Source organism: Astatotilapia calliptera, chromosome 18 (assembly GCF_900246225.1).
Source record: "Astatotilapia calliptera chromosome 18, fAstCal1.2, whole genome shotgun sequence".
NCBI lineage: Eukaryota > Metazoa > Chordata > Actinopteri > Cichliformes > Cichlidae > Astatotilapia > Astatotilapia calliptera.
In genome coordinates, this window is record NC_039319.1 from 21,111,417 (window position 1) to 21,133,440 (window position 22,024).

A 22,024-nucleotide genomic window follows, 5' to 3' on the forward strand; every position below is an offset into this window, starting at 1 on the left:
TTAACAGAAAGCTGTCTAAGAGAGTTCAGGCTGTGCTGAAGAATAAAGGTGTTCTTACCAATTATTGACTTTGATGCTCATTAGAATTGCGGAAACTCTGTTTTTGCCTCATATACTGTATTTCCATGTATGTCTGCACATGTTTCAATAAACCACTCCATCTATTTCCCATGTTCCCAGCAAAATAAAAAGAGATGATGGTTGGCTCAAGACTTTTGCACACTACTGTACATACATGAATGATGTCTTCTGGTTGATTTTGGTCATTATATGCATAAAAGGTTGCACGTACACAGGAAGTTTAGGCTGTATTGAAATTTATAAACCAAACTGACTAACACGATATGGCATTAGTTGTTTTCAATGCCACTTTCGGTGCACAAAATATTGAGTTCTGCAGATTGATATCAGCAACTAACTCAGTCTGGTTGCCATGACATACAGGTTTAATGTAACCATGACAACACCTGTACAGATATGACTATTTCCTACAATCTTCTGACATTTTTTGCCACACTGTGCACATTACTGTAACATCCCAGCCTTCTGTTATTGTATTATATCTATATATTTATAGAGGGTTGAACCTATGTAGATAAATTATAATGATAGCCAACACTTGCCTTGATGACTGAGCATTGTCCATCCACTATTAGTGAAGATTTTAGGATACATCTAAAGTCTCCAAAAGGACCCTCAGTTCATTCATTTATTTATTTTTGGTATATTTTTAATATAGTTTAAAAAAATAACATAAACTGCTGCTTACCTATTTATATTTCATTGTTTGTTCATAAGCCTTTTCTGTTCCCTCACCATTAAAATTTTCACAGTTAGTCAAGTACAATAGAAAATAATCAGGGGCATAAAAAGAGCACATGTATGAAAAAGAAAAAAAACTGCTTTATTTGGAATAGTGCACACAGAGGAACAGAATCCCAGAAAGATATTTCTATCTGCATTTAGATTGGACGGCTTTCACAGACTGAACCCCCTGAGAGAAACTCCGCGCAGAGGACGCCCCCGCTGCCTTCCCCCCAATCAGATGTAATCACAGAATCACAAATACGAGGGAAAAGAATGAGAGCTCAAACAAGAGGCAGAGCAGGAATGAGAGAGGGATGGAGGAAAATAGTTAATCCAACAAACTGAATGGAGGAAGTGTACCTCGTAGCCTGGAGGTGATGGGAGGGGAGAAAAGAAAACCCCAGGCAAAGAGCTGGAAGTGACATGAAAGGATGCTCTCTGTCATTAACAGACCCATCTGTAGTTCCAAAAATAAAATTTTCTTCTTGGTCAATATTGTTCCAACTATTATGGACTTTAAAGCTCTAAGTGTAAAGTGTAACTTAAAAATATTTATGTTGCTATCATTTACCACTTAAGAGTCACATGTGGGTAGGATAGCAATCAGAGCACATTCCAGCTGCAGCAGATCACCAGGTACTGTAGGTCTATCTGTGCATTAAAACCACAGACAGGAGTTAATTGAACTCCTCATCTTGTTACACTGCAATGCTCCAGAGGCCTTAGGTCGTGACATCCATGTGGATGTTACATTGACGGGCACATTATTTTAGTTAAGCTGATTCTTCCATGTCAGTGGCACTCCCCAATGGCAGCAGCCTCTACTGTGGGCCAGTGAGCCGCACCACACCACAGAGAAGAGCCCGAGGTCCAAGGTCAAGCAAAATCCCCACTGGACTCACTCTGTAACCTGCAGGATCTAAAGGTTCGGCTGCCAACATTTGAGAATCAACATGGGTGTTGTCAGCTGTCTTGACAGCCCTCCAGAGGTCCCATGTACATTTCCCACCAGGTCAAAGCTGATCTGTCAGCACCAGGGATGCTTTCTAAAAATAAAAAAAACTCCCACAAATACGCTTAAATCTGAAGAGGGCAGTCCCAGAAATGTAACTGCTTATCCATCAATTAAAAAATGAGTGCTCAGCTTCCAAAGATTTAAATTTTAGTAATTTCAAGCAAACCCTTCATTATGTAGACAAAACAGCATAAAATCACACCTGAAATGTTGCATGCTACAAATGAAAGATTGTATTTTATGCTAATCATTTGTACAAAAACACAATCTGTCCAACAGCCTAAGCCTTTAAAGTCTGAGTCTATCACAGCAGAATCAAAGAGATTAAAGTAATGCATGCTCACTGTATTGTATTGTATTTTTTCCTCGCTCTGTTTTACTGGAATAGCTCAAATGGAAATGCCATGACCCAAAAAATAAACCTAATGTGCCCAATACACTGAGGTCAGTTGGGAAAAGTCTGAGTTTAGCGCCTTGATATTGTTCACAAATTATGTGAACTTTTCTTGGAGTATTTAATGGCCAAATATCATAAAAGTTTGTCATATTGTACTTGAATTTAGTTTCACCAGCCCCATCATCTTTCACATGTCTGCACAGTGTGAAGCTACAGGTTAACTTCAAAGATTGGAAACTGCAGGAAACAGCAAGCTGTGCTAAGTCCATGTGTAACAAAACAAAAGTTTTGTCTGTATCAACACAAAATCTTTAAAATGTGTTCAACATCAGCTGAGGGAAAGTTACATCCTGGCGTGCTTTGTTTTCAGCCTTCACACTAAGCCAAACCACGCTGTTATCTAATGCTCCAACAACATGCTTTCCCCAAAGTGTGCAACTATTCCTTTATAGAGAAATCCATCATTAGGCTGGTACAGTGGGGCAAAAAAGTATTTAGTCAGCCACCGATTGTGCAAGTTCCCCCACCTAAAATGATGACAGAGGTCAGTAATTTGCACCAGAGGTACACTTCAACTGTGAGAGACAGAATGTGAAAAAAAAATCCATGAATCAACATGGTAGGATTTGTAAAGAATTTATTCGTAAATCAGGGTGGAAAATAAGTATTTGGTCAATAACAAAAATACAACTCAATACTTTGTAACATAACCTTTGTTGGCAATAACAGAGGTCAAACGTTTACTATAGGTCTTTACCAGGTTTGCACACACAGTAGCTGGTATTTTGGCCCATTCCTCCATGCAGATCTTCTCGAGAGCAGTGATGTTTTGGGGCTGTCGCCGAGCAACACGGACTTTCAACTCCCGCCACAGATTTTCTATGGGGTTGAGGTCTGGAGACTGGCTAGGCCACTCCAGGACTTTCAAATGCTTCTTACGGAGCCACTCCTTTGTTGCCCGGGCGGTGTGTTTTGGATCATTGTCATGTTGGAAGACCCAGCCTCGTTTCATCTTCAAAGTTCTCACTGATGGAAGGAGGTTTTGGCTCAAAATCTCACGATACATGGCCCCATTCATTCTGTCCTTAACACGGATCAGTCGTCCTGTCCCCTTGGCAGAAAAACAGCCCCATAGCATGATGTTTCCACCCCCATGCTTCACAGTAGGTATGGTGTTCTTGGGATGCAACTCAGTATTCTTCTTCCTCCGAACACGACGAGTTGAGTTTATACCAAAAAGTTCTTTGGTTTCATCTGACCACATGACATTCTCCCAATCCTCTGCTGTATCATCCATGTGCTCTCTGGCAAACTTCAGACGGGCCTGGACATGCACTGGCTTCAGCAGCGGAACACGTCTGGCACTGCGGGATTTGATTCCCTGCCGTTGTAGTGTGTTACTGATGGTGACCTTTGTTACTTTGGTCCCAGCTCTCTGCAGGTCATTCACCAGGTCCCCCCGTGTGGTTCTGGGATCTTTGCTCACCGTTCTCATGATCATTTTGACCCCACGGGATGAGATCTTGCGTGGAGCCCCAGATCGAGGGAGATTATCAGTGGTCTTGTATGTCTTCCATTTTCTGATGATTGCTCCCACAGTTGATTTTTTCACACCAAGCTGCTTGCCTATTGTAGATTCACTCTTCCCAGTCTGGTGCAGGTCTACAATACTTTTCCTGGTGTCCTTCGAAAGCTCTTTGGTCTTGGCCATGGCGGAGTTTGGAGTCTGACTGTTTGAGGCTGTGGACAGGTGTCTTTTATACAGATGATGAGTTCAAACAGGTGCCATTCATACAGGTAACGAGTGGGGGACAGAAAAGCGTCTTACAGAAGACGTTACAGGTCTGTGAGAGCCAGAGATTTTCCTTGTTTGAGGTGACCAAATACTTATTTTCCACCATAATTTATGAATAAATTCTTTACAAATCCTACCATGTGGATTCATGGATTTTTTTTTCACATTCTGTCTCTCACAGTTGAAGTGTACCTCTGGTGCAAATTACTGACCTCTGTCATCATTTTAAGTGGGGGAACTTGCACAATCGGTGGCTGACTAAATACTTTTTTGCCCCACTGTATATAATAATCCCAGGCTGTTATGCAAGCAGTTAAACCTTGCAGAGGTGCGTTGAGGCGATCTGTATTTAACAAAGCACTTTGCACTAGCCAAAGGTAGTTTTTTGGCATTTGCTTGTGATTTTCATCAACTCATAATGTGACCATGTGTATCTGTTGCAGATCTGCTGAAATAAAACATTACTACTGTGGTGAAGTTTTTACTATAAACTCTGTACACTGTTTACAATTTTTCTTCAGTTTATACAGTTTATATAACCTTAATATAGCTCTCTCTGTTTCCCAGTTTTAAATCTTGTTTAGCCCACACTCTGTTATATGCACAAGGATGACTTTATGGTGATGAACTCAGAGATGATAAAATATTATCTGCTCCCTTCAATTCTGAAAAAAATCACAGGCTCAAATCCTGCTGTTTCATTTTAACAGTTGGAATATCTTTCAGGTTTATTTTTAACTCTTCGTTGTGCAACAAAAACAGACAAAATACTTTTGCATGTGGCGAGATAAAACTGTATGTTGTCTGAGCGCAGTGACTAGTAAAGTAATGCTCTGATTCTGGAAATGTGCAATGCAGGTTTTCGTTTTAATGAAAATCCAGGCTGACCACTGCCGTGCATGCCAATTGCAGTGAAAGTAATTAAAGAGAGAAACTTATCTTCAGTACGGGCAGTCAGCTGGCTGGGTGTGGGACCTGAAACCTGTGATACTATCCAATAGAGAGCTGCAGCTCGGGGATGATTTCTCTTTTGTTCTGTAATTGTGAATTTTATGCATAGTTGTAATGGAACAGATGGTCGGCTAAACTTGCATAAATGGGCTTGGAGCGGTTCCAGCTCAGTCCCTCTGAGCATGTCTGCAAACATCCCCAACATGTCAGGTCTCACTTAAAACAGTCAAATTATTACAGACCTGTCTAGGTCAAGGTCTATATACGTGTGTGTGTGTGTGTGTGTGTGTGTGTGTGTGTGTGTGTGTGTGTGTGTGTGTGTGTGTGTGTGTGTGTGTGTGTGTGTGTGTGTGTGTGTGTGTGTGCGTGTTGTTGTTGGCTCTTTTCTGTTCTGCTACGATTACTCCACCTCCCTTTGTTCTTTCCTGTTGTCTCTGGTATCTCTATCCCCAACTGTATGTCGACTTTGTCTGTTGTTATTGTTATTATTATTTGTGTTGTTGTGGTGATTCGTTTCTGCAGAGCAGAATGTGCAGGAAGGAGACAGAGAACTCACCCAAGCTTAAAGAGAGCAACAGCATCAGAGGAAAGAGGATCTGCCGCCCAGCTGCACACAGAGCGAGCCCCATCCTAGACCTGCTGAGAGAGGGGGAGGAGGGAAAGTAGTGAGAGGGAGCGATGATATGGGAGTGAAAATCACTCTCAATCGGAGGTAAAAATGTTTTGAAAGTCAGTGTGTTTGTACAACTGAAACTTCAGGTTTTATGCTTGGCGCAAAAGTATTTTAGTTGCTCCGTTTCACTTTAGCTTCAGATTTTTGACACAACTATTAGAGTCTCCTCATTATTTCACTCTAATATGATTTTGATCTTTAAAAAATGACAGATTTGTGCATACACAAAATTGGTCGAGTCAGACAATTGCCTGATGCCGTACATGACATTTAATTTCTAGAAACACATATTTGCGTATTAATATGTTTGCAGAATGTCCGGATTATGGATACAGGAAGCTTTTTGGATTCCACTTGTAGTTTAAGTGCTATTAACCAATCACCTCTGAGCAGACTTTGACACCATGCTAGTAAGCCATTTGAGTAGCGCATTAAAGAGGGAAAGCATTTGCCAAATTAACCCATTAGCTTTTAAAAAACTATTTGCATACATAAGCAATGATTAGTGGACAGAAGAGGAAGTCTCAGCCTCAGGCAACACCTCTGACAACACCAGAAATACACTAGGAAATATTCCCCCATCTCCAGAAACAAAGTCATCAAGCAATAAACAGTGGGTTCCCAGACTGATGGCATTAAAATGTAATTCTAATCAAAACCACCAACTGAAATTTTCACGTGCCACCTTTTTTATAGTTGAAATTGGGCTGAATTAGATCTTATTAGAGCTCTCTATCATCTTGAAACTCTAAAGCTCTAATGCTTTCAGAGCCTGTGATCAATAGAATGAAGAAAAATATTTATATACTAGAGAAAAGTAAAAGTAAGCTGGTTAAAATTTGATTTCTCAACCCCTTCAGGCTGTAGAAAAATAACAGCCCTGAAGGGGTCCAATTTACAGCTGCACTCAACCACAAATTGTGCCCAGCAGTAATGCCTTGTATGGCAGGTCGCTGCTACCAGCATGTAAGTGTGAGTGTGTGAAGCAGGAAATTAGGCAAATTTTAAAGCACTTTGAATAAAAGTCCTAAAATATTAGAATATGATTTTTATGAGGTTTGTTTGAGGAAGTGAAGGTTGGCGTTTCCTTTTGTGTGCCTGATAAAAACCAGGTGACGTTGTTTATAAAACCTTCTTCAAATCTAAGCAGACCAAGTGAAATTAGTAATAACTGTGGCAAAGGAGGGCTGCATATCTAGTATGTAAAATCTAAAGCTTTTGTGCCATTTCAACACAGCAAAAAGGAAATTACTCGCAGCATCCTGCTCATTCTCTCTCCAATACAAGTACAGTACTGTGCAAATGTCTTGAGTCACCCCTCATTTATTTTGCTAGAAAACAGGAAACGAGTGCAGTGGAAATAGAAACACATGCGTCAAAAACAGAGTAACAAGCTGTTGTTAAATATTTGGTCCAACTGCCTTTATTCTTCAACACAGGCTCAACTCTTCCAGGCAAGCTTTCTTCTAATGTCTCTAAGTTTTCTTCAGGAAGAGTTCTCCAGGCGTCTTGAAGGACATTCCACTGAGTCCATTTCTCATGAGGCTTCAGTGAATAGTAGATCCATCTCTCAGGTCCTGTGTCAGGTCCCTGCTGGATTTTTTTCCCCCTATTCCGTAAGGACATGACTTTCAGATATGTTCATGTGCTGTAGGTAGCTTTTTAAAGCATTTCACTTCATCTATTGTTCACCCATTGTCCCGTTTCTTCAAAACACCTAGTTGGCGTGAACATATTTTTATGTCTGTCAAACTATGTTATCTTTGATATTTTTCATAGATTCGACTACATAAATGAGAAAAAATCATGAATTAGGTGCTTTTATATGCTTGAAAGATCATAAAACAAACAAATAAAACCCCTTTCCTTTGGAAATGGTCACGTACAAGGACCGGACTAAGTCAGAAAGGCAATGTCCAAAAAAGATTTTTCTAGATCTTCAGAATGCCTGGAGTGCTTTTGCTTAAAAGCATGTTAAAAAACTAGAAGTCTGACTCTTTGGAAGCAAAATATAAAGAAAGATTTTCAGTTTTTTCTTTAAGATTTTTGCACAGTATTGTACATACATCCATAAGTTAAGGTAACCAAACCTGTGGAGCCCTGACAAGGAGCAGCATCAAATAGTACTGACAGAAAAACTAATGCTGACCTTCACAATGTTTCTGAATGCACAAATTTCTGATCCTTTATTCACTCCTTTCCATTTCCAGCTTACCAGTGGCAACGTAAAAAAAACCTTCCCCCAAAACAGCCTTGAACACTGAATCGCTGAAAACGAAACCTTAGGTGATCGATTTTATTTATAACAAAAAAGTAATACTGCATTACAAACACACTTCACTAGAGCTTGCATCCACGTGTTGTCTAGACAATGACCTAAGAAACGCTATTGTGTGTGAGAGCCTGTAAACTGCTTTCAATCGATGAGACAAGGAGACCTTTGAACCCTTCCTCTCCTAGAAATGGTAGGAGGCACTATGGACAGATTTGATGCAACAGCTGAGGCTTTGAATATTGTGAGTCTGGTTTGATGTACCAGACGCAGTATGAGAGAAATCTAATGTAGAAAACTGGACTGAATTCTCTGACAACCCAATGGCATCGCTCCAAAAGCTGCTGTTAGACTGGGTGAACATTTACTACCGCAGTAAAAAGGCGATTGTGGTGCAGTCCTACTGCACAACATTCAGGAAATCCTACCACACACCGGAAAAGAGCTGCTGACTTTGCCAGAGGATTTGGCTTGGTGCCCGAGGCTTTCTCAGCTCAATGGTGAGATGTCTGAGATGGAGCTATGTGGTATGAAATGGAGATGAAGAGAAGTGCGTGCAGTTTGAAGAAAACACAACTACTCTATGTTTTTAAAATATATACATGTACATATTTTAAGACGGGTTAAACAGCACGGGTAAATCTAAATGATTAATTCACTTGTGGACAAAGCTGTCTCTTTAAGCATTCTTGACTACACCAACACCTTTAACTGAGGTTTCCTATCAGACTCTTTGAAGAAAGTGAAATTGTTTTGAGAAATTTGTCCAACACATCTTGATTTCAGTTAAAGTAAATTATTTATCCAAGAAATCAAAAGGCCTTTTTTGCATTTACCACGGTAACAGCAACCCATGCCAACAGCATCCCTCATGCTTAGAAAGAAGATTGTGTAACACCAGTTCAGGCTTTAATAAATTACAGGAATAATGGTTGCGCTGTGTCCTGACCATGAGAAAAGCTGAGTGAAACCTTCAAATGTATAAAACCGGAGTGTGTAGGTCTTGGAAAGAAAACCTTCCTCTTGGACTCAGTGACACCTGCCAAACTAAGCTGTCATTAAACAACTATTGAGTGTGCAATTTTTAATAGTGGGCAATCATTTCCATTTTGGACGACTGAAAAGAAGCACAGACCCCGCAGTGCCACACACTTTGAGGCATCCCATCTCTAAAGGTGGGTTAGGCCCTCGTGACGGGCTGTGACAGATTGGGGTCGAGCCGTTGGGCTCTCTGCATGTTTAAGGCCTGAACCATTGGTTGAGCTGGCTGGGTGGGTGACAAGAGATTTCTAAAGGCTTGGAGAGGGTCGTGACACTGAGGAGATTGCCCAGACTTGAAAACGGAGAGCATTGGAGAGCGCTGTATCTGAGGGCCTGGGACTGGCAGGGGCCCAACAGTCACTACCCACACCAGCAGAATACAGAGCTCCGTCTGTATGGGTGCTACATGACACACAACACTGTATGCCTATAGACAGCAGCCATTCAAAGTGTTACCAGAGGGGATTTACAACATACAGTGAACCGGTCATCCAATCACAGCAGCGAATGCTAACCAGTACCACCTTTTGTTAAGGATGAGACATCAGATGTTGTGAGCGCCTCCCTCTAAATTGCCCCTTTTTTCTTTAACAGGCACAGTTGTGTCTTGAGGAGAAAAGAGCCAGAAGACTCTAAAATGCTTCAGTGGATTTCAATGTGGATGTCCAGCTGACACATTTTCCCGATGTTGTCTGAATAGGATGCATTCTCAGAGCATTGTAAGAGCCGGCGAGGGGAGTGACAGAGATGCAAAGGAAGCTAACAGGCGAGTCTGGCAGACCTACATCATGTGAGTCTGCTGACTGCACTCATGATCATCATGATGCAGGCAGGAAGGGCCCCTTCCCCCCCCGTCCCAAATCTCCTTCAGGTTTTCAGTTGGTAGGACACTTGGTTGTTAAAAAAGCAGGAAAATATTAGCTCCTGCTGCAGTTACATGTAAATGTTTGCATGCGCAATGTGGCAACTTTACGCCTGCAGCACCTCCGTCATGCTACATGTTTCATATGCTCCAAAGGTTTATTTAATCAGGCCAGGTTGGGACCAGTGTGACTGTCATGAACATGTGCGCCACATCACAAAGTGCAGTACCTTGCAAAAAAGTCTTCAGCAAGCCCTTATTTTTTTATATTATGATTCCAGGCAGCCAGAGTGTCTGTCATATTTGAGCAAAAGTTCTCCGTGCTTTCTAAAAAGGTCTTTCACTCATTTTCAGTCCAGTCCTTGTACCCGACCATTTTCAGAGGAATTTGTTTGTTTGTTTTCTTTCTTTGTTAAACTCCTTAATACTGACTTATTTGTGCATAAAGAAGATACTATCTCAAGGAATTTTTAGTTAAATCTACAAAAAAAGTCTTAAGATAGGTGACTCAGTTTGATAAAAAGAGTGATTCTCAAAGAGCCATTAATCAAAAACTTGGCAACTGTGGGACAAAAGAAAACAAAAGAATTTTTAACTGAGGGTTATAACATTAAAAAATGGGACAAAAGCCAGCAAAGACCTGAACAGGACCTGACAGAAGTATCTCGGCCTTCAGTTGATCTACCTTTCATGACAAATGCTCTCAGTGGAGCATTGGCTATCATGGGTTCCTTCATTAGGAAAGGAAACAGGGAGAAAATGCTGAGGTATGCCAAATTACATATGAACTGGTCTGCAAATCAGTAGCAACAGGACTGAAGAATTAAAAATTGAAGGTTTTGATATAATCTTTTGTCAATATGTGCGGGAGAGAAGAGGACAGAGGTCCACCAGTATGTGTCTACAGCCATCTGTACCACATGGTGAAGGCTCTGTCTTGGTTTCGGGCTGTATTTCAGCCAGTAGTTGTTGGGAATCTTGTCAAACTTGATGTATGTTCAGATTTTGATCCACCGTGCAGCACCATCTGCAAAGTGCCTGAATGGCAACATCTTAACTTGTCAGCTTGACAATGATCCCAAACACACTGCCAAAGCAGGAAAAGCAAAGCTGGATAGAAAAACACACAGTGAAAAACTATCAGTCATGGATTAGCCTCCCCAGAGCCCAGACATCAACATTATTACAGCAGTGTGGGATCATCTTGACAGAGAATGGAAAAACAAAGTCATTTTATCAGCTGATGTTACAGATAGTTGGACTATAATCACTGAACACTGACTTCGGTGAAATTATGTCTCCAGAAGACTTTCTCATGTTTCCAGCTGACTTTTTTTAAACTGTAAAACTCCAAAATAATAGCCATCATTTAGCATGAGAAAATAAGGGTACCGTACAAAAAGTCTGCCTTCTGTTTCACGAGCAAATAATAAATGTAACATGTTCCATGAAATAACTCAGTTTGATTTCTGATTATAGTAACGTAAAGATTAGTTTCACAGCTTTGTATATTTTTAATAATCTATCTTCACATTGATGAGACCGAGTTGATAGAATTTAAGACTGGAGAAGTATGAACATGTCTCACTAACTCCAGAACAAAACAGATTTATGTTCTTCCACTGCAGCAGGGTGGAAGCTAGCTGCAGGCAGCTTGTCAATAATACACCGTATAGCCAATTAATGCAATTGATTTCTGTGTTTGTGTTATGAAAAATTTGAAGTTCATATTTGTTTTCACAGTAAAAGAAAAAAAAGAATCACTTCATGCTCAACATTTGACTGAACCTTCAGGGTTTGAGGTCTTCTTTCACTTTCTGAGTGATGTAAAATCCAGGCGTTAATATTATTTCCTTTTTTTACAGCAATCTGCAAAATCTTGAGATGACAAGAGGAGGCAGCACAATCAATGTCTAGCAACGTAACATAGTTTAAGAATTGGCCCGAGGACAGAAACTGTGGCAGTTTTACAGAAACGAGTCAAACTGTCTGCCGCGTGTCTCCTACTGCGAACCGACAGCAAAAGGTGATTCCTGTTCTCCCCTTCTTCTTTAATCATATCTCACAAAACCATTACCTCCAGAGAGCAGCCGAGTGAGGAGCGGAATAACAGCTCCGGATGAGTGACAGACAAAGTGGTGAGAGGAAAAAGACGAAGGAGAGAAGAGCGAAAGAGGAAGGTCATTTTATCAGCATTATGACAATAACACACTGCCACGGTGGAAGGTCTAAAAACTGCCTCAGTAACTCTGTAAGTCTTTTTCATTTAATGTTTGTGCAAAAAACAACAAAAAAACACTGAGGCCAGTCTATCCTGGAGACTCTGCACACTCGAATCCAACTTTTCCTAAGTAACTGCAGAGAAAAGAGTAAAAAATCCAAATTGCATTGTTGATGTCGGATCATAAAAGAGGCAATAAAACCAGAGAGCATGAACATTAATTACTCAAGAATTTAAAACAACAACAAGGAAGAAAAAGAAAATCTGGATCAAGTATTCAAAAGCCTTCACACTCAGTGTGCCTGTGTGGTCACTGATTATACTCAGAGCAGCTAATGACTCACTGCTCTGGCCTGGGCTTCAGCTGCAGAGAGGACACTGGAAAGCTGCTGGTCCCTCCGATTCAAGATTACACACTCCATCCTCTCACACTGACACCATTGATCTCACTGGTGCTGGGACGGGGGTTATTTAAAACAGCTCGATAACACGCTCAGGAGAGGCCGAGGTAAAATTTGACTAGATGTGTGTCCAGTAAAGTGGGAAAAGGCAATTTAGATCAATCTGAAGGATCCTTGACGCACAAGTCCAGTGAGATAGACACAGAGAAGTGTAATGACTTAGGTCAGGACTCGGCTTTGCACAAGTGTAAGTAGGTTACAAGCTGTAACTTTACTCTTTCTGTGTGTGTGTGTGTGTGTGTGTGTGTGTGTGTGTGTGTGTGTGTGTGTGTGTGTGTGTGTGTGTGTGTGTGTGTGTGTGTGTGTGTGTGTGTGTGAATTATTCAGTGAGACAACATGCAGCAGGTACCAAAGAGGAAATTTACTGTCGTGATGTTTAATGTATGTGTCGCCAGTGATTTGTAGGTACCTGAGAGAGACTGACAGCTCTTATACCATCCATCTGTTTCCTACCTTCCTGTAGTGTTATTAAGCTGCTGTGGAGCTGCACTCAACAGACCTGCAGCAGATGATCTCAGATATGCTCATTTTCTCTCTCCACCTCTTCATTCTCAGCCTCTTTCTGTCACTGCCATATGTGTGTTGGTGTGTGTGTGTGAGAGAAAGAGAGAAATTTGGTCAGCCAGCTGCGAGTTGGACAAAAAAGTCCATTTAAATGCATTTGATTAACATACGAGGGAGACGCATTATTTATAAGTGTGTGAGAGTGGAGCATTGTAAGGTAGCTTTCAGAGGAAAATAAAGACCAGCAAACAGCAGATTCTGTGTAGAGTCAATCACTGCTCTGAAGCAAATGCATCAAAATATATCAACATCAGAGGAGAAATATTGTGACTGTAAAGTCTGTAAATAATGGAGAAGAATTTGCTTGTAGATTCCAGAAGACTTCAGGCCAAATGATGAAAAAATGAATAAAAATCTTGAGATAGAGACTCAAGATTTGTAGGTACAAATCTCACTATCTCACTATGACTGGCTACAGTACTGTGCAAAAGTCTGGAGTCGCCTCTTATTTCTTTATGTTTTGTTAGAAAAGGGGGAATATTTGTACTGATTTATTAAAACGTGCAAACCTACAGCATAGAAGGCAAAAACAGAGTTTGTATAATTGTAACAAGCCTGAAGTAAATACTTGGTCTGACCACTTTAATTCTTCGACACAGATTTGTCTGTAGTCTTCAGGAGTAGTTCTCCAGGTTTCTTGAAGGATGTTATATTGAGACCATTGCTGATGAGGCTTCAGTGAACAGCAAACGGATCAACTGAAGAGCCAGATGCATCTCTCAGGTTCGGTGTCAGGTCTTTGTTGGAAATACTCTTCATCTGCTATGGCGAAGTTTTCATAGTTTTTTAAGGGCACGTTGCACACAGTGCCAAGTTTTCAGCTAATAACTCTTTGGAAATCACTTTGTTGTTCCAAAAAGTACCATGTCAAGTCTCTGTTATCTTTTGTAGATTCAACTTAAGAAACGTTAACAAATTACATGTTTGGTGACAGGTTTCTAGTAAAAAAATAGTCCCTAAAGATACAATCTTAAATTGGTTTGTTGCTAAGTTGTCTGTCTATATCTATGTGTAAGAGCAACAGTGATTCATCCCTTGAGTCGGGTGCCTTTTTTATTCTTGACTCTTCTGAAAATGGTCACGTACAAAGACTGAAAAGGAGTGAAAAAGCAGCCAAGGAATAGCTGAATGAATGACCTTCAGAAAGCCTGGAGAACTATTGCTCAAGAGCACTTTATACAACTACGAGAAAGTCTAAATGCTTGGAAGCAAAATGCACAGAAATGAGGGGTGGTTCAAGGCTTTGTACAGTTAAGTAAGTAAGTTTAAATAATTACATTTTGCTGTACTTGGTACTAATTAGATACTTGCTGTACCAAATAAAACTTACTGAATCGTAGTTTCAGCTTGAAATCGTATCATTTTTTGCTATTTGTGACATTTGCTAGTGCGCTAACTTGATACTTTTTACTTTTTCCTCATGTTTCTGATATTCAGTCTCTGTCCATCTCTGTCCATTATCAGGCTAATCCTCCATTAATAACACCATCTCTCTGCTGCTTGTTGCTGAGATTAAAGCAAAAATAAAAACACAGGCACAAAACCAGCAATGAGCTAAAATAGGCTGCAAACAGCACCTTTCACGTTACAGTCCTTTATTCCGTTTTATCATAAAGAAAGAAGCACCTTTACACACGGAAATGTTTTGTAAGTCAAATGAGTAATGATTTAAAGGTCAAAGGTCAAATATAAGCATCGAAAGGCTGTTAGCATGCTGAAGCCTGCTGTGTCTGAAGGAGAGCACAGGTCAAAGGTGAAGCCTCTGAGGTTGGCTCTGAGGAACAATGCTAACAAAGGATCAGGTGCTACCTTCTGTAGTATATTGAACCTCCACACATTCACGCCCTCTGTGTACGCCTTGCATCATCGGATCTACCGTAAACAGACCGCCGTTTATGACCACAGTTCAGTTCTGCAGCCAGAGGTGGTCAGAAAAGTGAGTAGCTGTGAAATGAAATGGAATAATAGACCCACACGCTGGTGGGACATCATCCAAGAAGATTCCTTGTCTTTAATGATGTGCTGAGTCTGTGGAATATCAACTAGGCGAGGAAAGAAGAAGGGAAGAGTATTGTCCTCCAAGTGTTTGTCACCAGTGCCAAATGCCTGGAGAGTCTTGAGCCATCAGCTTATTCTCACATCAGCACTTAACAATAACAGCAAAGAATTGCTGAATGGACATATTTCAAACAGGGGGGACGTTACACATCACAACATAACTGCATTAACCAGCGAACGTGTGGAAGATATTCTAATCTCTGTGTTGCGGGGCTGTTAAAACTTCCGTGCTGCCTTCAAGACCTTCTCCTCATCCATCTGTGAAACCAAACATTTGTCTTCCACCAGACCTTCGAGGAGAGCCCCTGGCCAAAGACAAAGAGAGGGCCCTTCTCTTTGTGTGGGTGAGCTGTTCAGCTGTGGTCCCATCTAGGCTTGTAATGATTGGTTTCGTGGGTTGCTTTAGTCCCTCCCAGTCTATAGACTGAATTTGATTGATGGATTGGCTTGCCCAATCCCCCTTGGGTTTTGGCTGCTGGGTGCACAGGCTGCGAGAGGGTTTCAATATTCCGCAGAGTGACGGAGTTCGACAATATCCCAATCCAAGGACCTCAAAACACTGAGTATTCATTTCTCTTGCACTATTTCCCAAGTGTTTGCAGTTAGGTCCCCGAGCTCTGAGATTTGGGAGCTGTCCAGTGCTGAAAACAGACAGTTTTTACAACATTCACTGTAAAGTCATTGTTAGTCCACAAACCTATTCCCCTTCTGGCTCCACACGGACCACAAAGCCCAAAGAGATCGTTAAAGCTCCCATTTTGGTTCACAGCTTAGTTCACAGATGAGTCCGTTGCTTATAAAATCCAGGTTAAAAAACATCAAAAAGAGGTTTAAAACACTGCCCATCACATTCTGAGCCAAACAAAATCAGAACCTTTTAATAGATGCACAATCATACAGCAACAAGCCCGTGGCTCTCTCCAAGTTAAGCTTATTTTGATCATACCTAAGCCGCTATAAGCGCAAAGCTGGTGCTCATTTGCATTTATATAGTCTCATTCTGTTAGCTATTAACACTGTATTAGTGGGGAATAGAACCCATAATCACCTAAGTGACATATTAGAGTTGGCACTTTCTAACCATAGAGAATAAAATCAAACCTTGACTGAGAATTACCTTTGGCTTTCACTGACAAATATGCCAGCAGCAAGGCTCTTGAAACAAATTCACATGAGCTGAGACCAGCATGGCTTTTACTAATGATTATTTTCATCAGAAAATAACACACACAAAAAAGAAACACAGCAGTTTCATTGATTGCCCACTGAAACCCAAAGATATTGACTCTGCAGTTCTATAACATCTGGAAAAACAGTGATGTTTGTCACTCAGCTACAAATAACTTAGTGATTGTTTCAATAATTCATTTTTGTCTCCACAGAAACTGCAGAAAAACACTGAAATGCTTCTGCAGATTGTTTATTTTCCCCAGCCAAACTACAGAAATTCAGCTCATGTTCATACACAAGACAAAAAAAAGCAGAAAAATGCTCACATAAAGCTGGAACTAGTTTTATGCAATGATTAATCACACTCTAGCATCTCTAAAAGCATTGCATATGAGCCTCTTTTTTTCCATCTTCCACTGATGCAAAGTGGCTCCTTAAATTGCAGACTGCTCACAGAGAAATGCACGATAAACAATACAGAGGCTGAATGAGTGCAAAGTTTGCAGCAAATAGACAGCGAGGCAGCTGAACTGAGCTCGTACTCTATTTTAGAATCAGACCCCTTTCTTCCTCACAACACCGCTCTCTGATCCCTCTGCTCGTATGAGTGCACTCATCTACATACACACTTCAACACGCAAACATACACGCAACTACTGCATGCGTGCCAGGGCTCATGGATGACTCACACACACATACACAATCTCTCAAGCACACACACACAGATCCGGACAGGATGAAAAATGCATGCTGTAAACTTTCAGCTGAGCCTCTTTGCCTCATTCCTCACTTTTCTCTTCTCGCCCTGTAAGCACCACTTCTCTGCCTCTCTGTAGCCTCTTGCAAACATTTTCCTGAGCTCCTCTATAACGTGTCGTTGCCTAGTTAACCTCGTCCTGCTTTATGGCACTGACACACAGCTGGTGGTGGGCGCACTAACAAGGCAAAAGAAGAAAAGACTTGGACTCCTCCAGGCTGAGGCGGTGAATGGAAACAGAATGGGCTTTATTGGGCTGCAGGGGCTCTCATATTCTCAGACAATACAGCTCATTCGTCAAGGTGACTTAAACTGTTCTCCTCCTTCACTGTGATTTGTACATGCCAGTGTTTGTTTACAGAGCGGGCACTCATCAATATAAAACCCTCTAAGATCTGTTCACCTACTTGGCACCAGGCAATCCATCTTTTTACCGACACTTTTTTTTTGTTGCTTCATTTTTCTTCTCACATATTTTCAGCAAAGCAAAGCAAAGTTGGCACGGGGTACTTCAGTGTAAAGATAACATACTGACAAGCAGACCCTGTGATCATTAGTAACTCAGATTCCACGGAGGATCTTTGATGTCAGGCGCAGGTGACAGCTCTGGAGATGGACCACGAGATCTGATTTTGGCAGTCACTCAGCACATGTTGTTTGCTCACCAAAAGCCTCTGATTTACATAATAGATTTCACAAACACCTGTTCAAGAGCTCGGATGCGCTTCTACAATTGCATCACCGGTAGAAGGCGTCTTCACCTTCTGGTTTCCTTTCTTTCTGACATCTGTAGATTAAGATTTAAGAAGGTTTTTTGCGCCCGTGTAAACCAGTTCTCGTGATATGAAGACAAGCTCTCCTGAGATGAAACCATGTAATGGGCACGCTAACGAGGTTACTCGCTGAGTTGATGATTTATGCATGAACATACATGGGTTGTAAATATAGACCAATATTAAAAGCTTTGACCTGTAAATAATTAAAGATATCCCAAACGGGTGCGATTTGCGCGCCTCTCAGAAGCTGACGGTGTGATCGAACAGGAAGGCATTGATTGGTCCACAAGAAAAAAATACTTTAATACTTTCTGGTATTGTATTTGCATATAATTAGAGCAATGTGAGAAAAATGTACCCATGTTTTTTTTTCGGGTTTTTTTCTTCTAGCTGCTCTAAAAGTACGTTTTTTAAGCCAAGAAACGCACACTTCAAAGCATCTTCCCGCAGCAGAGCGGTCTCAGCCGCCTCCGGCTACCCGGCGACTTGAGACATGACACACTGACCAAATGACTGATTTCATAAAGCATGCAAGCGAAAAACATTTTATTCTTGCCTTTCTCTCTCTCTCTCTCTCTCTCTCTTACCGTGTCTACCGAACCAAGGTTCGCCTCAGTGGTGCAGTCCTAGGGAAAGCAAAGCTTTGCGCCTCAGATCAGGTGCTCTCCAAAGCTCCCCGAGCAGAGACGGCGAACGACGGAACAAGGGTGAAACAGCACTTTGCAGAGGCAGAACAGAGACCAGGGCGAGTGTCTGCACAAGCGCTCCGGATCTTACTTTTCACTCCTTCAACATTATCCTCTCCTCACTGAGCAGCAGCCTATGCGCCGGTCATCCCGTCAGACGCCGATTTGTGCCAGATCGGAGCAGGAGCACTCACACAGAAAGAGAAAGAGAGAGAGAGAGAGCGAGAGAGAGACAGCAAGGTGCTCCCTCCGTCCCCCCTCCTCGCCAGCAGCAACGCCGAGGGAGAGAAGCGGAATCGGTCTAAACAAAGAGGCAAGCAGTGACGGGCAGACGGTTCCAGCGCCCCCCATTCAAAGAGTGGGGATAGGGTGGCGGTGTGGGTGGGTGGGAGGGATTGAGGAGAGAGTGGGGGGTGAAAAGAGGAGAAGGGATGTAGTTTATGTGACCATAATCCGATTCCTATATAAACCTCCGAGGTTGATCCGGGGTCTGCGAATTAAATTTACCCGTAAGCTCACAGTGACAGTCTGACCATCAGTTAACCCCCACCCACCCCAACACCCTCGTGTCACCTCGTGTTTCCACACATTTAATGGAAGAACTTGTGTGCTTACGCGTATAACCCCCAGGCCACCTATTATAGACAAGCTGGGGCTCTTGTCCGTTTAATTAACGTTTGCAGGGTTTGACCTTAATGCTGAGCAATGTTAACTGTTAACCGGCTGCATCAGACAAATCTCCCAACCTGGCAACATCTCACTGCTGCAACGTTGTGCGCACAAACCCAGCAGCAGTCGGCGGTTTGTTGCTGATGGCAGCTCTTGGCCATTGGAGCTGTCTGACCACAGGTCCAGCTCCTACACTGATTCCTGTCAGTGATCAAGTGAGAAGAGCAGTTCACTCCTCTTTGTTATTCATCATACTGTAGGTCTGCAGTCTGTTGCTCCGTGCTCAAGATGGTTTTGAATTATGCATCTTCCCTTGTGTAATACAGGCAGGAGTTGGTTTTCGAATCTTAATCGAGCCACTAATCATGATAATCACGATGACTGCGAAAAAAGTCTGTATATACTCTGTTTGATTTCATTCATTTATTCTTATAATAAGATTTGGAGAACTGAGGGGATTTACGGAGCTGGCGTGCGCACAAAAACTTCATATTTCAGATTTATCTGCGTGGAATTGAGGCCTTAAATTAGAGCATTAAACAAGTAATAAAGAATATGAGTTCATTTTTACCTTCATATAATAAAGATTGTGTAAAACAGCGTGTTTCAGTTTGACCATGCAGAAATAACGACTGTTTTGATTTTTTTCAGTTTAAATATTTCACCTGTGAGTTTGTGCTACCTGCTTAAAACTACTTAAAGTAAATCAAATTTTGTTCTGGCATCTTGGGGATAGCAAACGCCAGTAAACACACCATGAATGTATTCTAATATTAGATCATTGCAATAATAAGTAAACATGCAAAGCCAGCAGACATGGAGCAGCATCAGCATTCATGTAGAGTACAGCAACCACATAATGAATGCAAGTTTAATATTTGTGATTTGGGCTCCACCCATTCCTGAAGAAAATATCTGACTGTGAAGCTGATAAATACTTAACAACAGCCGTTTTTATCCTTGGGCTAAGTTTGATGTGATAGCAAACAAACACAAGTAAATGTGAAAATGAGCATTTTTTTCAAATGTTCCATTATTTGTTTGGGGGTAGTTTTAAGAAAAGAAAAGAAAAGAAAAGGGAAAATGACAAAAGAAGAAAAAGAAAAATGAAGCCAACTCAAAGAACAAGTCCCAAGAACTGCAGTTCATAAGAGTTACACTTGGGCCCGTCTCCAAACTAAGTCAAACCCACAGTTCCTCACCCCACAGTGTAAAACTGCCAGATTTCACAGCAGAAATAGACATTTTTAAAATCTTGTCCAAGTAGCAGTTTTATTTACTTGGTCTGAGTTATTTATATACAGTGTTGTTAAAATGTGCTTGCCCCCTTCCTGATTTCCTGTTTTTTGTATGCTTGTCACAGATTTAAATATTAGACAAAGATAACAACTTCTCATTTGTAAATGAAGGTTTTTATTATTAAGGGGAAAATAATAAAAGGCTCGAGATTAAGCATAAGTAAGGGGTTGGCAGGAGTGACAGGTGCCCAGTGTGCTATACTCACACTGGGTAAAACAGTGACTGGAGGCTATAGCATAACCAAAACTGTTGAAATCTTGCTGCCTCTAGAGTGGTTGCTTCACAGATGAAGACCAAGTCTGCAACTACTAACACTCAGCCGCCATCTTCAAAGTGACTTTAGTGCATCAAGACAGCGATAAATAAGACAGAATCAGTCTGCCATCAGTCTGCGACAAATGAGGTCATGTTGGCAATTACATGCAATCTGTTTGTGATGATTAATTGTAATCAGTTGCTAAAAATCACAAATGGCATAAACCTGATTGCATTCAAAGTCCAACCAGAACCTCATAGATGTGAAGCAGAAATTGAGAAACTCCCCAAATTGTGACGTAGTTGCTGCAGGGCTGAAATTTAACAAATGCCACAGAAGCTCAGCAGGTTTACTTTCATAAGAATATAAACAGAATAAAACCAGTTGGCAACCAGCGGAGTCGAGCCCCCTGCAACGAGACGTATGACAGATGAGTTGCGCTCATCTGATTCAGATTGATTGCAACCTGCTGAAAATCTGTCTGCGTTTATAAATTAGACCTCAAAGTATTTTTAGTTTCAAAGTTTCAAAGTTTATTGTCATATGCGCAGTAATTAATCATGTCTCTCTGTGCAGTCAAACTTTTTCTTTGCTGTCCACAATAGATGCCAAAAAGAAAACAATCCACATATAAAATAGAAAAATGAATGATAATTAAAAACAATTTAAACAGCAATTATAAAAAGGGCGTATGAGAAATACAACAGATATATAAAAGATTTAAAAAAGGAAACTATACAGACAAAATAAAAGAATGTGAGCCGTGATAAGCGATTCAAATATATTAACGCAGTTTCGCTTGTCAGTCTGTTTCAGAGTGGTTGCAGTCAGACCACAACAAAGTTGCCTCCCTCCTGTGCCGTCTTGGGATCGAAAGGGTTCACCAAAGAGTTGTGTTGTTGTTGGTCACTGCAAGTACAATCAGTCACTTGGAGGTTGCCCCCACCCACAGAAGAAGGAGGACAAGAAGAAGAAGTTCGAAGGACTCAGCTGTTTCATTTTTAATTTCTTTGGTTTAAGCCAAAAAAAGCATTGTGTTTAATAACACAATGAATTATGGAAGCTCTAGCTTTAGCTGATAATGCCCCATTTTCACTGTCGCACATAAATGCAAAGCCCAATGTTTCAAAGTTGTTTTCCATTAATGGTTGACATCATAGTGATGTCTATCTTTAATGTTAAGTCTGTGGGCATGAGCAACGACTGCAGCCTGTGAAGTTTGGGCTTTAGGAGCTTGTTATGCCTTAATGAATTAGCTACTGGAGTGTAATGTACCTGTCATTAGGAACTGTCC

At 41.2% G+C, this 22,024-nt stretch overlaps 1 protein-coding gene across 2 annotated transcripts in view; it reads right to left on the minus strand.

Moving 5' to 3' along the window:
- Nucleotides 1-18,856, minus strand: part of LOC113010447 (neurocan core protein-like) — a 49,130-nt gene extending 30,274 nt beyond the window's left edge. The window contains exons 1-2 of one of the 2 annotated variants that reach the window (XM_026149495.1): nt 18,408-18,856; nt 5,522-5,601 (exon numbers count right to left, since the gene is read on the minus strand). In XM_026149495.1, the coding sequence (XP_026005280.1) occupies nt 5,522-5,594 (73 nt within the window). In that variant the 5' untranslated portion in view covers nt 5,595-5,601; nt 18,408-18,856. Of the gene's footprint in view, nt 1-5,521; nt 5,605-18,407 lie in introns of both variants that reach the window. The other variant, XM_026149496.1, reaches the window with a different exon arrangement.
- Between the last annotated feature and the right edge of the window lie 3,168 nt (nt 18,857-22,024).